This window comes from Polyergus mexicanus, unplaced genomic scaffold, assembly GCF_030449975.1.
Source record: "Polyergus mexicanus isolate NDT 795.1 unplaced genomic scaffold, iyPolMexi1.0 SCAF_3, whole genome shotgun sequence".
Lineage (NCBI taxonomy): Eukaryota > Metazoa > Arthropoda > Insecta > Hymenoptera > Formicidae > Polyergus > Polyergus mexicanus.
The window spans coordinates 9,831,927-9,853,332 of NW_027223323.1; the positions used below are offsets into that span (position 1 = coordinate 9,831,927).

Genomic DNA, 21,406 nt, shown 5'->3' on the forward strand with positions numbered 1-21,406 from the left:
CTCATTTTTTATTTAGTATTCTTGTAGCTAATATCGAGAGCTTTTCAAAACACTATAATAAAGTATTTTTTCATTAAATACTTTTTGAGTAATTTTATATTTTAATCTGACATATTTTGATATAAAAAATTAAATATCTCGTAAAATATTTAGTTTTTCATAATCTTACCGTAATACTTCTATGTACAGAATAATGAGACAAATCAATTAATATAAAAAAAAAAAAAAAAAAATTGTTTTTTTTTTAAGAAAATTATTTACAATGTATTTTTTAAAACAATTATTTGTTTTTTTTGGCACTAATTAATTTGTCTTATTATTCTGTACATAGAAGTATTACGGTAAAATGATCGAAAACTGAATATTTTACGAAATATATTATTTTTTATATCAAAATATGTCAGATTAAAATATAAAATAACTCAAAAAGTATTTAATAAAAAAATACTTTATTATAGTATTTTGGAAAGCTCTCGATGTCAGCTACAAGATTACTAAATGAAAAATGGGGCTTTCCATTTAAGATTTTAAAGTTGACCTTCACATGACCTTCAAATGATTTTCCAAGGTCAAATCATTGTCACCGTCTTATGGCCCCCTTGAAGCCACACAACTTTTGTTTGAAACATTTTTCGATTTAACGCAGTGTTTCTGAGATATTTGAGTGGGTCCTTTAAAATGGGACACCCTGTATATCTCTCGTTCGAAATATTAAATAATTAAGAAACTAAATAAAAATAAAAGCTTTTATAAAGTACAGAGAGAAATGCATAAAACTTGAAAATAGAAATTTGACGCGAGACATTGATTGCATTAAAAAATAGAGAAAAAATATTAATAAAAAAAAAAAAAATAAATAAATAAATAAATAAAATTAAAATAATATAAAATCAATAAAAGAGGAATGAAAGATGGTAAAATAGATAAAGTATTTAAGCGCTAATAATTATTACGATAATTAATTAACTTTTTAATGAGAAAGAATTACAGATCTTCTCGATGTTTTTCCATTTTTTCCATTTCAGTTTGCGGCGATAAAATTCTCCAATGAACATCACTGAACAAAAAGTACGGGATCGAACTATCTATAAAAGCGCTTATCCTACCGGTCGCGAATATCCGCGGAGACACCACGAATTAATCTCGTTTAATCGCGAAAATAAAAGAAGCGCCGTTTTTCCGGAAACGGAAGATCGAGCCGTCCGGATCGTGAGATGGATCTTCCGGGCCAACGATGGGGGCGGTGGACGGACGGTGATTCGCCCCGGGATATTCGGAACGAATCCTTCGTCCTTATGCCAAAGTAGGCAACCGCCATTTATACGTTTCCGTGGTTGCGAATCGGCAGAGAAAGAGAAACTGAGCGCAGGGCAGGGCGAAAAGGAAGGAGGGGTAACAGAGGGAAAAGGACGACTGGCGGAACTGTATAGAGTCGACAAAAGGACGATCTCCTAATTTCGGATTCTCCTGCTGTGTCAGGATGACCATTAGAAAGGATTCTCCCCCTTCCCCCCTCGCCCACCCTCGCGATCTACCACTAACCCGCAAATCGTCGATGGATTACAATTGGATCTCTCAAATTTCGAGAGAATGTTCCGCTTTGAAATTAAACTTGTAAATTCTTTGCATGTGCGAAAATGTACGAGAATTTATCGATATAAAGATTCCCACTCGAGCACTTAAAAATCTTAATTCAAGTAGAGCTGATAATTTTCGCGTACGGTAAACATTTTTTTATGTAAAACTGGAAGAATTTTTTTTTCTCATCGAAAAATTTTGAATATATTGTATAAATAAGTATTTTCAATTTATACCTTACTCGATGTAATGGTGAGAAAAAAATTTATCCATTTGTCACAACTCCGTTATTAATAAGGTAAAACAAGCCATATCATTATTATTTTTTTTTCTTTTTTTTTTATATTCCATACATTTCTCCAGAAATCCAGGAATTCCATACATTTCTCTAGAAATATCTTCAATAATGAAGAGGAGCATCGCGAATCCTTCGTCTTGCGTTGGAAACAGAAAGAAGGGGAGGAGGGAGGAGAGAGAGAGAGAGACCGATACCGCCGGCTGGGTGTATATCTCGAGACGACATTTGCGTATTAAGAATCCCGGGCGTATATCGATTTCCCATAAGGACTTCCCTGAACTCGTCGACGGTCGGCGGGCTAGCTTACCTGGAAACACTCGGGCCACGTGGCCTCGAGGAATCGATTGCTTTATTACCGAGTACTACAGCTAGTAGTGGGTGCCACACGCCGAGACCGGGGACACGAATTTATCGCTCTGTACGGGGTGGCCGCAGTTTCTGATTCTGCGAACGCGATTATAAACGAGAAAGACCGCCACGAGAGAACCGCCATCGCAAAACGGTGAACATGATCGAAAAAATAAAAAATAAAAAAAAAAATTCCCCAAAGCTTCGACGAATGAACTGGGTCTTTGGAAAGGATCGATTTGTCGCCATTCGACCTTATCAGAGAGCTGTCCGAGCCGGGAAAGGTTCCCGAACGAAAGTTTTCAATCGACGACGATATGTATTGTATAAATCGGAGAAAAAAATATATTTGGAATTTTTCGAAATTTCTTTTACTCGTGTTAACGCGAGGAAGGCACTCTGATCACGGGAGTATCAACTTCGATTAATTTTTACGTCGATCTTAAAAGGAGATTCAGCCGCGTGAAAAGTTATGTTTTTGAAAAAAATCTCGAATACTTTCTTGTAAATCGAGCACTCGTATTTCGTTAACGAGCAAAGTAGGAAATCGATAGAGGAAGAAAAGATTTCTTCCGTGGGGAACAAGTAATTTGACGAACTTTTTTATATCAAAAAATGTCACTGCATTTGTTGTCACTCGCGCTGTCGCGATATAAAGGATGTGAGAATTAATTGAATTACTCGATCTCGCGCTTAAATGAAGCGCAATGACAATGATACTTTGATACATCCACGTGCTATAATATTTTTGGGTTACTATCTATATACAGAGTATCTTCAATTTAAATGGCGAAACTTCAGAAGCGTGTAGGGGACCGAAAAGCTAAGATCAAAAGTCCTTTAGAGGTTTGCTCGTTTTTGCTTCATTTTGGAGAAAATCACAAAAAAAGGAACAAAACGAGTTTTCGTTTTTTTTACTTATTTATTTACATTTTATTTATGTTATCATCTATTTACCAGGTATATAAATATGAAACCGGAATTTGCCCATAGATCGCCCTAGCTGTCAATGTAGTTACCGTCAAACCGCGTCATTGGCGCCATTTTCTTGTTTTGACATCTGATAAAGATTTTTAATTCACAACAATACAAGTTTCATACAACAGCATAGTTTTTAATAGCGTTGAACATGTCGAATTTTGTGCCTGGAAACTACGATTTGCGGACAGCATTGATTATCTGTTATCATTTGAAGAAAACTGCTGCAGAATCGCATCGAATGCTTGTCGAAGCTTACGGTGAGCATGCTCTTGGTAAATCACAGTGATTTGAGTGGTTTAAAAAATTCAAAAGTGGCGATTTTGACGTGAGAAACGAAGAACGTGGAAAACCACCGAAAAAGTTCGAAGACAGCGAATTGCAAACATTGTTGGATGAGGATGACGCTCAAACGCAACAACAACTCGATTTGAATCAAGCTTTGCGTAAAAAACGACCAGAATATCAAAAAAGGCAACACAAAGTGATTTTGCTTCACGATAATGCACCATCGCACACAGCAAAACCGGTCAAGGAAACGATTGAGGCGTTTAGTTGGGAAATACTTTCGCATGCGGCTTACTCACCAGACTTGGCTCCATCCGATTATTACTTATTTGCATCGATGGGACACGCACTTGCTGAGCAGCGCTTCACTTCTTACGAAAATGTACGAAAATGGCTCGACGACTGGTTTGCCTCAAAGGAGCAACAGTTTTTTTGGCGTGGCATCCACAAATTGTCAGAGAGATGGGAAAAATGTATAGCTAGCAATGGGCAATACTTGGAATAAAATATTTTTTATCATTTTCATACAATAATTGCCCTCCTGCAGCAATGCAAGCATTACATCTAGCACTGACTTCATTAATTGCAGCTAGATATTGTTCTAGTGATATTTGGTGCATCGCATCTATGATTCGGTCTCTTAATCGCTCTCTTGAATTGATTTGCACCGTGAAGAATAACATCAAGCGTTTACATATGTGAGGAACCTTGAAGCAGAAAGTTTATTCGCTGCCAATCAACCCAAGAGAGCAACTGACAATGAGAGATTGAATTTTTGCGATTTTCTCTAAAATGGAGCAAAAACGAGCAAATCTCTAAAGGACTTCTCGTCTTAGTTTTTCGGTCCCCTACACGCTCTTAAAGTTTTGCCAATTAAATTGGAGATACCCTGTATAGTTATAAATACTAATGTTAAATTAAAAGGACGTGAGAGTTTATAATTTTATTTTCTCAAACGAGAGTTTGAAATAAAAAAGACATACAATGTATCTAAATTATTTGCTGTTCTCCAATTATTTCTTATCGATTTTTAAATTATTTTATAATCTCTTGGAAAATTTGTGTTGTTCTTGTTAAAAAAATATGCTTGTTAAAATTTTTTTATTAAATATTTAACATATTCATTTAACATATTGCTGTTGTATTAATTGAATTCAAATGTTTTAAATTATTTAAATAACTGAGAAAATAACATAATGTGCACATATTTTTAATTTTATACAATAGATATGTTCTCTGCACTATTAGTGGCAGGATTTATCTGTTAAAATTTATCAAAAAGAAGATGTTGATTTTATTCTACAATAGGAATGAGTGACCGTCAATAATTTTTTTTCCAAGTTAATTTTGTCGTGTTAAAAATATATTAATTTTACAGAAAATTGACTTCAAATTATTATGAAGTTTGCATTCATTTTGTGTTGAAATAATACAGTATTAGTGTCACTATTTAACATATTCATACCATTATATTAAATTAAATTAATTTTTAATTTAATTATCGTTAAATTAACATCAAAATTTGTGTGGAATTTTTGAGTCATGCGATTTATGTTAAATTTAAGTTGAATTTTTTCCAACGATGTACTTTTATCTCCCCCTACTTTGTTCTTGTTCTGCGATAGTTTGCACATCTCGTTCTGGTTGTTATTGTTCTTACTTTGTTCTGTCTCGCTCCCAATGCAAGGAATCGCCGTGTAAAGTTGACGCAAAACGTTGCGACGCAACGCAATGTGCGTGTGTGTATGTGAAGTTCCGGTAAAAGGCAAGATTCTCTTCCGGAAAAATTTCCCGGGGACACGGACACACGAACTGTCCCACCGGGACAGTTATCCCGGTAAAACGACATCCGGAAGGGGATGAGGTCAGTCGGGGTTCGCGTAAGTTCGATGGCCGTTCAATTCCGGAAATTGAAAAAGGCGACACCGTAGATATGACGTGAGTGCCAAGGAAGCTTATACTTTTCACTCGATACCGAAGCCAGTTTACAGGCAAGATTCTCTGATTTTTCGATTCACGTGGAAAAATATTTACGCATTTCTCATTCTATCAAATGCAACTCGATAAATTATAGTGTACTTTGTATCAGTATCTTTTCTAAAAAGCAATCTCGCTAAAAACATCGATCTCAAATCGGTTCAAGAGGGAACACCCTGTGTATGTGTATGTACACATATACATGATGGGGCATTCAAAGTATTACAAACTATTATCTCTGAAAGTACACATTATAGCAAAAAATATTTCAGACAAAACTTATTTGACACGAAGGGGAACATAAGAAGATGCCATTGGTTTGACCTTGGATAGTCGTTTGAAGGTCACGTGAAGGTCACCATTAATTTCTCAAACGAAAACCCCCATTTTTTATTGCATATTCTTGTAGCTTATCTCGAAAGCTTTTCAAAACACTATAATAAAATATTTTTTCGTTAAGTATTTTTCGAGTTATTTTAGTATATCTTAATCTGACATATTTTGATGTGAAAAATAAAATATTTAATTCTCGATAATCTTACCGTAATATTTTTATGTACATAATAATGAGACAAATCAATTGGTATAAAGAAAATAATAATGTATATGTGTACTTTCAGAGATAATAACTTGTAACACTTTAAATGTCTCACTTTGTATATGTGTGTGTGTGTGTGTGTGTGTGTGCGAAGCTGAGCTGCTTGAATACCACAACGTGGTCGTACATCGTGCATCTCTGTTTGGATAACTGCAGCTTCCTTGCAGCGAAAGCAAGTCTGACGTCACAAAGTCTTTCCGGGAAAACTTTACGTTTCGCCTTGACATCCATTCGTCGTCGGCTTCGAGGAAATTTCAAGGGGGGAAAAATCGATTTTTCCCCCCTGCGACAGAACGATATTTGTGCCTTGACCGCGCACGAACCGCGTCGTTCGGCTTCGGTGAAATAAATGCGGGGAGAAAAGAAACGGAGAATATAAATGAAAAATAAATGGAAGACAAATGGGAAATAAATGGAGGGAGGATATGCTAAACGGGTGTGAAATAAATGACGACGAATGAAAAAAAAAACAAACGTATAGGAGAGTGAATGAACGGATGTGAAGGGAGAATAAATTGGCAACAAATGAAGGACAAGCGTATAGATGAAACGACACGTAAATGGAGAACAAGTGAGCAACGAATGTAGGGAACAAAGAAATTGGCAAATGGTAAACAATCGGCGAATGGATAAATAAAAGGGAACGCGCAAGAGGCAAGCGGTATATGAATAACCAGATCGTGTCGATGAAAAAATTCACATGAATATTTAATCCTCGAATGTCGCGCCAGGAATCTGTTAGATTCCAATTAGTATATCTTCGCGTATATATATTTTGAATATAAAATTTAAATTAGAGGGAGATTTTGAATAGAAATTTCAAATTAGAGAGCGCAAGAGAGAAAGGGAGAGAGAGAGAGAGACTTTTTACCTTTACTTGGCACGATAAGCCATCATTTTGTACTTTGCTGCCCCAAAATTGCTACGTAAGTGAACAAAGAGAATTTGAGATCGCAATGCAAGGAGAAACAACAGAGGGTTAATATTAAAGGATGAAGAGTTAGAGTTAGAGAGAGAGAGAGAGATAAGCATGATAAAAATTCGAGACGATGTTTAGGAAGTTCGACATGAATCCAATTTCCATGACGAGGCCAATTTATTTAACCATCGGTCTCCCCTCCCCTCCCCTCCCCTCCCCCCTTATATCCGATAAAATTGCTCCCCTCCCCCTCCCTCTCTTCTTCATATCCACCCTTCATCTTCATGTAACCTTTCTCGTGTCACGACATACTAATTCGATCTTTGCCTTCCAATTCGCAATTACTTTTGCCCTGTTGCGCCCTTTAAATTTGGGGAAGATTAAGGAGGTGAAAAAAAAAAAAAAAAAAAAATCTCATCATGCCATTATCTTAATCCTGGATATTTATCTTCCCTTTTCTCTCAGATCTGAGTCTGCGAGAATTCATCGGGATTATCATCGTCAAAATATTGTTTTGTCCATAGTCACGATTCCGTATGTGTGCGCGCGTGTGTGTGTGTGTGGGTGTCTCAAACAAGATTATTTATCTTAATTAAAATTATTTAAAATAATCCGTCGCTTTTAAGGCAATCGTTTTGGATCGGTACGTTTAATTAAATATGTAAATAATAATAATGAATATACACTAATAAAATATATAATCGATGTAAAGGCATATTGTTTTAATATTAATGGAACATTTTATCGTCGTCATTATTCCCGTCATTCGAAAATATCGAAACTATATATTATTATCATACTTAATGCTCGGTCAACGATCACTCAATATTGTGTCAATATTACAGCCATAACGATATGCCTCCTCAGTTCGATACGTAATAAAATATTAATGTTAATGACATTAAAACCAATACCCTGCCCTATAATAATACAAAGTTATAAAAGAATTATTTCATTTCGTAGATAAATATTATATTCGATATTGCTATTTTCCAAGAAGCGCGCATCTTTCATCTACGAAGAATAAAAACAGACTTTTATTTATAATAGATGTCATCATGGAATCGCGATGCTGGATTTTTTAACAAACAAAAAAAAATAAAATAAAATAAAATAAATAAAATAGAAGAGAAGCACTACAATAAAAGAGACACGAGTGTCAGTTTTTATCGCTCGTCGCGGTAACAAAGAACAAAGTGCACTACTTGGTACTTATCGGTTAAAACAGCGGTTCTCAAATATCGAACTTTCCCCTTGAAACTCGATACCAATTCTCGTTGTACTTTTTCTTGGTTAACCTCGCGAATTTTAGCCTATAATTAAAAACGGACGCTTTGGGGCAAATTGTAGCGATTTAGAAAATGTAACGAATTTTTTTTTTTTTTTTTTTTTAATGTATAATTTAAACCAAATTTAATATTTATTTATTTATTTATTTATTTATAATATGATGTTATAATATATATTGAAATTATTAAAGTTATATCTTTTTTAATCTCATTTCTCTTGTCAAAGGATTCTCGAATGAAAAACCTGCGGGTTAAAGGATTAATTTGGACCGCGGGAGCTTTAAAAGGACCAATCGATCGACGTTGCTTTTCCGGGCGTTATTTATTGAGATATCAGTTGACGATGGAGAGGACGATTAAAATAATATTTCCTTTTTGCGGCGAGAAAGAGAGAGAGAGAGAGAGAGAAAGAATCGATCGAGCCTCCTCCCTTCCGTGTCCGCGGTTCACCGCGTTTGATAAAACCTTTCTTTTATTGTCGCAGAGAAAGCTCTTTATATTATTGCGAATCGCACACAGCCGGTAATCGCTTATCAATCGTGAGAAAATTACCAATGCTTCAATTTACTTTGATCGATCTAACCTTTTGTTACATGCTTTATTACACTAAAATATCACGCTTAATATTTGAGATTTTTTCTTCTTCTTCTTCTTCTTTTTTTTTTTTAGTTCAAATATTCAATTTTATATTTGATGTAATATTCGAAATTTCAAAGATTTTATATCTAAAATACTATACACAGATTGTCCCCAATTTAAATGGCAAAACTTTAAAAGAGTGTAGGGGACCGAAAAACTAAGACCAAAAGTCCTTTAGAGGTTTGCTCGTCTTTGCACCAATTTGGAGAAAATCAAAAAAAGAAACAAAACAAGTTTTCGTTCTTTTACTTATTTATTTACATTTTATTTATGTTACCATCTATTTAATGCTTCGCTCCTAAAGTTTTGCCATTTAAATTGGGGACACCCTATAGATAAAATTGTTACGACAATGCAATTTAAATTCAGAAAAATGTTTTTGATGCGCAAAAATTACATGAGAGAGAATATATATAAATGTCGCGTAATAAAAGATGACGATAAAAAAAAAAAAGCCAATGTAAAATATTTAACGACGATCAAATCAGTTTGATCGTTTGATGGAAACTCGGATTCGATACAGGATACAATCGCCATTTGACAAGATACGATTCTCATCTCTTCTCTCTTCCGCCCGTTTCTTCAAATCTTCTTCAATTAGACTTTCATTCTACTTTCAATCCGCCTTTATTTTACTTTTGTCTTATCTCGCATCGAGTCGTTCTTTCTTGTCCTCGAAAGGGTTAAGGTCGCGATCGATGTCTCGCGGCTCGAGCGGGACAACAAATAACAATGCAAGCCGCCCGAGAACTTTATTTCACGGATAGCAGAATTTTTTATCGGAGCCGCGATCGATCGCGTTCGACATCGACGTCGGCGGATTTATCGGAAAACCGATCGTTGCAGTCGCGGCAAATTGCGTCCATCCAGTTCTACAATTCGAAAACAATTTGCATCTGGATCTCTAGCTGCCACAGACGTCAAGAGTGCCAAATAGACACTTTTATATCACATGACACGTGTCATTTGTGCGTGTGTGGCTAGTAGTATTGTAAAGAAAATAAGTATGACCAGCAAAGTGACAGATCTCTAACATTTGATATATATTATACACTGTAGACTAAAAATTAAATAATATTTGACTGTCAAATATTAATTATTGTATATCGCAATATAAAGCAATTTCCAGTCAAAATTATAGGTATACTTTCGCAAAGTACAATTTTACATATTTTATGCGAAAAATTCTCTATAAATAATTATATTATATATAATAATATTATAAATAATATAATTAATATATAATATTATAAATAATTCTGTATATTTTTTACATCATATTAAATAATTACTTATAATATAAGAATTATACAATATCAAATATAATTCTTTATTTTTTTTTTTTTTTTTTTTCTAATGGAAAAAATGTTTAACACTATGTAAATCCAAATATGTATCAATAAAAAATAAAAGCAAAATTTTATTATAATTTTTTTTAATAGATGATATATACGAAGAGAAAGAGAGAGATTTTAAGAGTGTAAAAATTATTAAAAAAAAAAAATGTTAAAACTTGAAAAAGAAAGCATCCGTCTTTAGGAACATCGGGGAAATTGTTCGCGCGAACTCGTTGAGGTAGGGGAAAAAAAAAAAAAAAAAAAAAAAAAAATTTACAAGTGGTCTCTCTCTCTCTCTCTCTCCCTTTTTTTTTCCCGTCGATTCCGCGAAGGAAAAAGTGGAAGATTGTCTACCAGGTAGGCCGTTTCGAAATCGATCCGCAAGTATATAACTACTAGAGGCGCTTGTCTTTCCCTCCTTCCAACCACTATCGCCACCCTCTTCTCTCTATCTCTTCGTAAAAGATGCATTTCTCTTTCTCTCACTCTTTTTTTTTCCCCTCTTCTGTCGAAAGAGAGAGAGAGAGGGGGGGGAGGGGGAGGGGGGGTATAATTTCGGCGAGCTCGATTTTCCGATGGTGGAAATAGAGAATGGACATTATGTCAATCATCGCGAACAAAATGTAGGGATCATTTTTAGCATGTCAGAAAAATTAGACTCGGCAGATTGCACCGGCCCCCCCCCCCCCCCGTCTCCATCCATCTCCGTCGCAAAAAATAAATACGTATATCGGCGAACGGATAGAATGCGCATTGGCATTTTTCTCATCTCGCATCGATCCGATTTGGAGAAAACGTCGATATCCGATCGGCAGACTATAACATGCCATCTCGCTTTATTTAATCTAGTGTTTTAAGTATGATGAGAAAGGCGAGACCGCCGCGCGTATTACGAGAAAAATGAGAGGCAATAAAGTCTTTTTTTTTCTTCTTTTTTTTTTCTTTCTCATTAAATTGTGGAATAAGAAAAGAATAGGAAAGAAAGAGGGAGAGAGATGGAAGAACCGTTTGAGGCAAAATTTAACGATTATTAAATTTATAATTTAATTTCGTTAATTATTAGATCATATGAATGTGAAATTTTTATAAGATCAAATTAGAGAAACGAGGCATTTTTCCCCCCCGTAATTGAATCGAAATCGTTAATAGTGTTTATAAATTAATTAATTATCCGGAGATACTTGTTTTTCTTTTTTTTTTTCCCCCTTTCTTTCTAAGAGATTTTATGAAAGCTATGACCCACCTGTGTTTCGTGTCGACGTTGAATTCATTAGTCGAGAGGAAAGGCGAACAAAAGGAAACGGTCGTGGATTCCGGGAAGGGAGAAGAGAGCGCGCTATTAAAGAGTATTGCTACGGACTCTAATGACATCTACTTCGTAATTGCACGAGCGCTCATTAACGAGGTCGAAAGGGTACAGAAAGGATCGATTGTGTGTCCGAGTGTTCGCGATCCCGACGATTTTCGAATTCTCGTCGCTTCAAGATCGCTAAAATTGCCGAAATTTAACTGTCAATCTCTCGACGCGACACTATCCGAAATAACAGGTGCTAAAATTCTCTAATGGAAAATCTTAATAAAATTCACGATTCTCTCTCTCTCTCTCTCTCTGTCTGTCTAATATAAGGGACGCGACGATTCTCCAAATATCAGGCACTTTAGCAGCGAAATAGAAATATAATTTGCAAATATTGCGAGGCAGCGTATTTATCGATTGATCTCCAAAGGGTTATTAAAATGTTTTTGTGCACTTTGTAAATTATATTCGTCCAATTTTCTCTCTCTCTCTCTCTTTCCTTCATCTCTCCTCTCAATCCCATCCTCTCTCTTCTCACCCTAGGATCATTGAACCGAGACACGCGATTTTCCCCCGGCTTCACGCGCCGTGTGTCGCGGAAACCGCGATGGAACGGAATTTCCGGTCGCGCAAGAAACCGCGCGCAAACATCGCCATTAATATATAAACTCGAGCTACGCGATAAAAAATTAAACCCTCCCCCCCCTTTCCCCCGCGGTATCCTCCGTTTCCTGCTACTTTCCCGCCCTTCCACCCCTCGCCTTTCTCACTCACTTTGTGAAGCGGATCTGTGCACGCTTGACCGGATATTTTCGAGATCGCAGAGAGAGAGAGAGAGAGAGAGAGAGAGAGAGAGAGAGAGAGAAACCAAACGGATGCGATCCTTTTTCTCTCGCGATGAGAAAACGAGATCGGGAGAAATCACGCGGCACGACGGTCACGACATGACAAGGGACGGCAAGAATGTAGTGCGGGAGAGAGAGAGGTAGGAGGGAGGGGAGGGTGAGAGAGATAGGGAGGAGAAGAGTAGATGAAGTAAATTGCGCGGCGTGGACGGGAAAGTGACGTCGCTAATTGGAGCGCGATGCCGATTCCCGTAATTGCGCACTGTACGCGCTACGTATTGTTTCCTCGCGTGAGAAACACGAGCGTGTCCTGACCCCGCGAAGGAGGAGGAGGAGGAGGAGGAGGAGGAGGAAAGACAGGATTCCTCAGGGGGTAGGATAATATTCGGAGGATATCACCCATATTAAGTTAGCCCCTCCACCAACGCCAAATTAAATCAAATACATCAAATAATTTAGTGCTAATTATGTGCTAATTAGTTGCCGTAGTCCGAATTTTGTTGCTCAAACCGTTTAGCAGGAATTTACATTCAAAGTGGGGGGTGCTAGCTTGACATTAAGCCAGCCCCCCCCCCCATAGTGAAAAAAATATATATAAAGCTCGAATCAAAAAATAAAATACACTAGAATTTGTTGCTATTTTGTTGCTCTAAAATAACATAAAAATATTTTTAAAAAAGTATATTATTTAATTAATACCACTATATACTCAGTCTCGCCGCGCCGTACCATTCACTTGCGCGAAGTAAAAGTAAATAAAAAAATGTATCGCTCGCATGTATTTGGTACTGAAATAATCTGTGGACAATATACTGTCGAAATATATGAGAAACTGAATTTGTTGCTCGTCTTAAAGTATTAAAAATCGATACTTTGTCGCCGAGGACCCTATACGACGCGCTCTTATATTATATAAATTAACTAAAAGAATTTGTTGCTCGCATGTTTTTGGTATTAAAATAATCTGTGGACAATATACTATCGAAATATATAAGAAACTGAATTTGTTGCTCCTCTTGCTTTTTTAAGAATGACGCGTTAAAGATATATGTTAAGATTACAGAGTGATCAGAGTTAAATAAAATGTAATCGTATTAATGATGATTTCGAATGCTAAGAAAATAGTAAAATTAATGCGCTCAACGATTATAATTATGAAATCATCAGTAATCATCAATGACGAATAATAGAAATAATCAAGGCAATGATAATATGGTCAGTTTTAATTCTAAATATTTATATGATTAATTTTGTTAATGCACATGTTTGATAATTTTCATTCTCTAAAAATGACGCGTTAAAGATGTTAAGATTACAGAGTGATCAGAGTTAAATAAAATGTAATCGTATTAATGATGATTTCGAATGCTAATAAAATAGTAAAATTAATGCGCTCAACGATTATAATTATGAAATCATCAGTAATCATCAATGACGAATAATAGAAATAATTAAGGCAAAAATAATATGGTCAGTTATAATTCTAAATATTTATACATGAGCTATAAATCATTAAAAAAAAAAAAAAACCCCGATTTTTCGATACTATTGTTTCTATAAACTAAAAATTATATTGACAATTTTAAATGTTTAATAATAAATTCTACTGACCGACCGATGCACCGCCCTTGCATGTCTCACTTCTTTCTGCATCTGGTCATCGCGAGATCCCTTCCGTTTCCGGTTGCTCCCTTCGCTTCAAATTGAGACGAGACAGTCAATCAATTTGTCCACTCGTGCATAATCACTATTCTCATAATCACTATTTCACTCGTAGTCGAAAATCCGCCATATGCAATGACGCGGTAAAATTATTTCCATGCCGATTATAAACACGAAAGAACATATAATCGCGTATTAATAAATGGACGGAGACGATTTTCCGTGATTCTAATCGACATTCCCGATACTCACGACATCCACTTTATACACGGGATAAACTTGTGATGGATAAAAAAATGCGAGAAATACGGAAAGAATATTTCAATCTCGCACGCTAATGCAATACGACGGTTACTGTAACGGTTACGGAAAATTTAGGCAGGTTGAGTAGTAGTAGATGGGGAGGGGGGAACGCGTCGTCGAATATCCGTTCCAGGAAAAGGAGCGAGCGCGTCTCTTCCAAGAAATAAACCGTACGCGAAAAATCCTGCGCGAGATAAATCAAACTAGCTCGAGCGACGCTCTTTTGCGATCTCGATTTATGAAATTGTGAATATAACTCTGAAAAAAGGATTACATTCGAAAACAATATTAAAGAATATTAAAGCAGAAACGTGTGGAACGCGACGCGCTTATATTTTCAACGCAATATTATTATATACGACAGCGAGTAAATTATTTCAGCGCCTAAAAATATGTTAAATAATGTATTCATCGATCGTTGTATCGTATTATAAAGTCGATATATCAAACCTACAAATTACTCTCGATTCGGATATTTCGAATATTCGTTCGGATGCGAAATTCATTTTCGATAGATAAAAGATGCGTGGGAAAAATCTTGTCGTTTGCGAGTATATATATATCGAAAGATGCCTTAATCACGATTACACGGGTTAATATATTACACTCGGATAATCGCCTGTTATTCGATACAAGACCCCCCCGACACTCGTTCGTACGCGGATCTCACTTTCGACGGATAAAAAGACGCGAGAAACACGGAGCGCGACCGTAATTCGTCTTGACACTCGCGCTTGTGCGAAGGGACTGACACGATTACGGAAAATTTAGGCTGGACGGGTAGGTGAGGAGAGGGGAGGACCGCGTCGCCGAACGTCTCGGTACAGAAGCGTTCAAAAAAGTTGGATGTAAACATTCAGGTATAAACAAAGAAGCGCGGCTCGAGAGAAAGAGAGAGAGAGAGCTTATATTACAAAATCTCGATCAATTTTCATGGCGAAACGATAATACATACGAGAATAATCGTTGAATAGAATGTGTAAGATTCAAGGAGGAATATATCTGAAAAGCAGCTCGCACACCACATATGAACATTCCTAATAAAATATTCTTATTTAAGAGAAAAAAGAAAAAAATGTGTTCGGTTAGTCGACAGTTAGTTGACTAATTTTACACGTCAGGTTTAATAATATTCATGGTTGTAAAATTGACCAATCACGGTCATTCGATTCTTGATTGGTGATTGGTTAGTTTTAAAACTATGGATGTTACTGAAATCCAATTAAGGGTGACGTGTCAACGTTAATCGATGTCTCTGAAATGCCGCGAGAAACCACGAGTACCAACAGCTAAATGAGAAATTTTACAATTGGTGAAGCTTCGCGTCGCGTTTTTCACACGTTTCGTATTTCAATATACTTTAATATTCTTTTAAAATATATGATTCTTCTTCAATTATATGTATAATTACGCCAGAAAATAATCGCGAGATTGCAAAAGTATCGCTCGAGCTTCGTTATCTTATCCTTGTTCGTATCGCGAAGGTTTTTTGGCGCACGATTTTTTTCTCGCAAAAAACTCGCTCGCTCCTGTTCTTGGAAGAGATATTCGACGACATTCCCCTCCCCTCCCCCCACCTATCCGTCCAGCCTAAATTTTCCGTAACGCTGTTAGTCTCTTCACACAAGCGCGATTATCGAGACGTATTACGGTCGCGTTCCGTATCTCTCGCATCTTTTCATCCATCGAAAGTGAATTTTGCGTGCGCATAAGCGTCGGGAGTGGTGAATGGAACAATGGACGATTATTTAAATGCGTCGTCCGTTAATCCGGTCTTAATCAGAACTTTGTACAAATGCGAAAGCAAAGGGACGAGGAGCAAAGAGGAGCGGAATGGAGTGACGTTTGCAACGCATCGACTGGTGTCAATGATTTTATTTATTTATATAATTGTCAATTTTTATTGACGATGCATTCGCGCTACTTTGAGAATTACTTGGCTATAATAATTATTATATTTGCCACATGTCTCGTGACATTCATTGCAAAAAGTGACGTGTGTGTTAAATCCACAGATTATTTTAATACCAAAAACATGCGAGCAACAAATTCTTTTAGTTACTTTATATAATATAAGAGCGCGTCGTATAGGGTCCGCGGCGACAAAGTATCGATTTTTAATACTTTAAGACGAGCAACAAATTTAGTTTCTTATATATTTCGATAGTACATCGTCCACAGATTATTTTAATACCAAAAACATGCGAGCAACAAATTCTTTTAGTTACTTTATATAATATAAGAGCGCGTCGTATAGGGTCCGCGGCGACAAAGTATCGATTTTTAATACTTTAAGACGAGCAACAAATTCAGTTTCTCATATATTTCGACAGTATATTGTCCACAGATTATTTTAGTACCAAATACATGCGAGCGATACATTTTTTTATTTACTTTTACTTCGCGCAAGTGAATGGTACGGCGCGGCGAGACTGAGTATATAGTGGTATTAATTAAATAATATACTTTTTTAAAAATATTTTTATGTTATTTTAGAGCAACAAAATAGCAACAAATTCTAGTGTATTTTATTTTTTGATTCGAGCATTCTATATATTTTTTTCACTATGGGGGGGGCTGGCTTAATGTCAAGCTAGCACCCCCCACTTTGAATGTAAATTCCTGCTAAACGGTTTGAGCAACAAAATTCGGACTACGGCAACTAATTAGCACATAATTAGCACTAAATTATTTGATGTATTTGATTTAATTTGGCGTTGGTGGGGGGGCTAACTTAATATGAGTGAGGATATCGATAGAGCGATAGATTTGACGAATCTTTGAGAGAGAACCTCGTGTTAAATTTATCAAATGGAACTGCGATTGTAAAAACGTCGACGCGTCCCTTAAAATAAGAATTAATGTGTGTGGAAAAAAAAAAATTATTATTATATTATATAAGTACACTTCTATAATTATAATATAGAATATAATTATATATTCTTATAATTATACTCTTAAATTATATTCTTAAATTATATTCTCCTATAATTATTTTTATACTATTATATTCTTATAATAATATCGCTATTATTGTCTCCTTTATATATGTATACGTATATTCTTAGATTCTTATAAAATAGGTTATCTCTCATATTTTCAATATTTCGATAAGCTCTTGAGATAAAAATGTCCTGCATTTTTCAATGTTCTCGCATTAAAACGGAGATCGGACGCTTTCTCGCACTTTATCCGTTTAATACGACTGCGGCGGAAAAGATGAACAAAACCTATTTCAGTTTATCCAGAAGCTGTCAGCAGCGGCCGGTTTGAGTGTTTTAATGAAAATTTCTCATTGTGCTCTGTCGACTTGTCCTCCGATCTCCTCTCTCTCTCTCTCTCTCTCTCTCTCGATTTTTCTTCCATTTCGCGCCGAATAAGAATTGTCGCCGCGGAGAGAGGAACGATTATCACGGACGAAAAAAAAAAAAAGAGATAGAGAGGAGACTCTGTCTCTCCACTTGACGAAGAGAGAAAGAGAGAGAGAGAGAGAAAGATTCCGCGGCGCGAAAATAAACGATCGCTCTTCAGTCCGAGAAAAACTAAGGAGGAAAAATGCCTTTAAAAGTTCCGCAGAAAACCGTGTATTCTTCGCTAATGAAAAAATAATGCAACTCGTTGGGATGTCAAGATCTTTTTCGCGGTGAAAAAATAAAAATTGTGAAACAATAAAATGGAGAAAAATTAAGCGATATTAAACGTCAAAAAGACACAAGGAGATTTCGAAGTGAAATATTCGATATTAAAGGAAATTTCCATATTTTCCAAGCGTTTGTCAAAATCCAAGACGCAGCTTTGCCAAAAGAATTCTAAGCGGGATTCTTTGGAAAATAAGCTATGGCTTTCGATTGAAATCGCCTCGAGATATCCTTCCGTCAACGAACGATCCCTTCCACGATGGGTGGAGGAGAAAGGGAGGAGAGATTCCATCTCGTGTTACGAAGATTTCACCGTCTGATTTTTCAGAGCATCCGTTCGTTTTTCCGACTGAAAGAAACGAGGGTAGGAAGGGAGGAAAGCGGAAATCCTTCTTTTAGCTGGCTATGGTGAAGGTGAAAAATGGCGACTGGGCGAAGAAAGCTTTTGAGCTTAAAGCTACGTTCCTCGACGGACACCGATGGGATCCAGCACGCGTGGATGACGCAAGGATTTAGAATTTTTTTTATCCAAAGATACGAGGATCGAAGAGTCCGGAAATTTAAACGTCCAATGGTTAAGAAACCGAGAGTATTCACACAAATATTTATAGCGCAAGAATCTTGAAAAAATTGAAGATATTTAAAAACGCGGATTTATCTTTGGGAAAGAAACTTATATTTTTAAAAATGTAAAAGAATCATTTTGACAATCTTGTTTTTTCCTTACGCGCCTTCTAACAAATTGTGAAAAAATTTTATTTGTATCATAAAAAATTGAAGAATATTTTCTTATTTATTTAGCGTGTAATTTTCGCTAAACACATTTATAATACATTTCGATTTATATACAATCATATTGTTCATTAGAATTTAAAAAGAAGAATAACAAAAACCAAATACTGATGCATACCGATTTTTTAATCAACGCTCAATTATCATTTAATTATGATATACGTTCGTGTGTAAGAGCTTAAAGTTACTTTAAATACTTTTGCCAAGGGACGTTAAACTTATCGGGATACGCTATTAGTTAGACATTCCTTGGAAAGCCGAGACGCAGCGAAAGCTGATCTGCTCGCATTACGCAAACTCCGCCATCTGATTTTTCCGCGGCGTCCATTTTTCCAACAGATGGATTGGTAGATGGGTAAGAAGGCGAAGGGAGAGAAAGGGAAGGGAGGGAAAGCGAAGATCCTTCTTTTAGCTCGGTGTACCAGCGGTGAAGAATGACGGTGAGCTTTAGAGCTTAAAGCTCACCGCGTTCCTCAGGAAGAGCTTCCGCCGCCGCATCTGACGGGAATGAAGAGAGGGGAAGGGAAAAAAGAAAGAGTTGTGCGTGAGATATATCCTTTTGCGGATCCATTTAAGGCACCTCCACGCCTATCCAAATTCCACGCGAGACACGCGAGAGCTTCCAGAGAGTGTCCCGGAGTTTATTCTTATACGAAGCGGATTCTTTTTGATAGACCTTACGCGATCGATTTGCCCGTAACGAGAATATCGAGGTATCAATGGCTGCCGAGGAATTAACAATCAGAAATAAGTTTCTCGCAGATTGTCACAGAATAGATTGCACAGAAGATTCAAGACAAGATAATATTTGTAAAAATATTGTATTAGTATTGGGGGTGATTGCATAAGTTCGTGCCCGATTTAAATATTGTATAAACTTCAATAGATTATATTTTAGAGATAACACTTTTATTAATCAATTATATAGTCTCCATTCTTTTCTACAATGGTTTTCCAACGATCTATAAGCTTGTCGATTCCATTTTTGAAGAAAGAACTTGGTTTTTCTTGAAAAAAGTTTGTAAGATGGTTTTCGACAGCTTCCTCGGAATTGAGATTCTTGCCATTTAAACTATTCTGCAAAGACCGGAACAGATAAAAATCTGAAGGCGCAATATCTAGAGAATATGGCGGGTGCTGCAGAATTTCCCATTGCAACTCCTGCAGTTTTCCTGCAGCTTATTCCTTTCAGTCAGGAGACACGGCACCCACGTATCAAGCTTGGAAATGTATCCAAGCTTTTTTAAATAACGAAAAGCGGTTGAATTATCGATGTTCAGCCTCTCAGCAATATCCTCAGTTGTAATCATTGGGTTTCTTTCCACTAAGGCATGCACAATGTCATCATCAATGCCAGAAGGCCGTCCAGAGCGGGGTTGATCCTCCATGTTGAAATCACCATTTCGAAATCTGCCAAACCACTTTTTGACTGTTCGGAGAGCAGGAGCGCGGTCCAAATAAACGCTTTAAATATTTTTTTGTGCAATCCCAACACTCACGCCTTTCCGAAATTCATATAGCATTACATGCCGCAAATGCACCTTTCGTTCTCCATTTTTAATGATTTCTCTTATGCACAAATGGACTTATCTGAACAATGTCTGACGCTAAATTGACATAAGACAACGTCATCTATTCGGTGTAAGCAACAATTACCACACGAAAACAATAGAACTCCGCCATGCAGCAACTTAATGCCGTCTATGAAAATCGGGCACGAACTTATGCAATCATCCAATATATTGAAAATTTTTGAAACTTTAATCTTGTCTTGGTCTCGATTTTATTAAAAATTTTTATCTAATAATGTTTGGTAACAATTGTTTAAAATAATATTTAATATAATCTTTATAATATATAATAATTTGTAAGATAGTTATTATACTATTTTTATCATTCTTTTACTTCAAAAATACTATCTTGTTTATTTTATTAAGTTTATTATATTAAATATTTCTAAATTTTTTATTATAAATACTTTTATTTATTAAATAAAATCTTTTAAGTTTGTTTAATAGTGATTTTTTTTTTTTTTTTTTTTTTTTCCATCGAATTTACACACAGATATACATATTTTAGCTTGTTTTAAAAATAATCTTGAGAATCTTGTCTTCGTGACTAAAATTGAATATTGTCTTAATAATTAATTGAAAATCTTGTTTTGATCTTGTCTAGAATTTCGAGACAAGACCAAATAATAGAAAGACAAGACTCTTGATATCTCGTGCAACCCTACGTTAAAAAAAAAAAAAATAAATAAATAAATAAATAAATAAATAAAAATCGCGATTGACAAAATTTTCTTTACTTTAAAAATGAAATCTCTTCCCGCAAACTGATCTTAGAAATCAAATGCTTCGGGAAATGCTTTCATTTGAGATACTATGCTTTCGGAATCAAATTGTTTTCTCTATGAAATTTACATCTCATTTCGAGCAGCTCAATTCCAGTCTTATTCATCTCTCCGATGTTATTGCTGTCGGATATAATTCGATAAAGTAACGTGATCCGACCCCTTTTAGCGTCTTCTCCACGCCCGCGTTATCCTTAGGCGAAAATAACATTGAATTGTATTTACGTTTGTAATTTAACATCAGCTTTGCATATCCATTTCAGCCAC

General features: G+C 35.9%; 1 protein-coding gene across 2 annotated transcripts in view; it reads right to left on the reverse strand.

The window, feature by feature from the left end:
* LOC138931866 (single Ig IL-1-related receptor) overlaps positions 1–21,406 on the reverse strand; it is a 197,421-nt gene that overhangs the window by 72,201 nt on the left and 103,814 nt on the right. Inside the window, exon 1 of one of the 2 annotated variants that reach the window (XM_070293063.1) lies at positions 14,003–14,726. The exons of the other annotated variant lie outside the window; for it this stretch is intronic. Within the exon in view, the coding sequence (XP_070149164.1) occupies positions 14,003–14,025 (23 nt within the window). The 5' untranslated portion in view covers positions 14,026–14,726. Of the gene's footprint in view, positions 1–14,002; positions 14,727–21,406 lie in introns of those variants that run through there. 2 annotated transcript variants of the gene reach the window in all.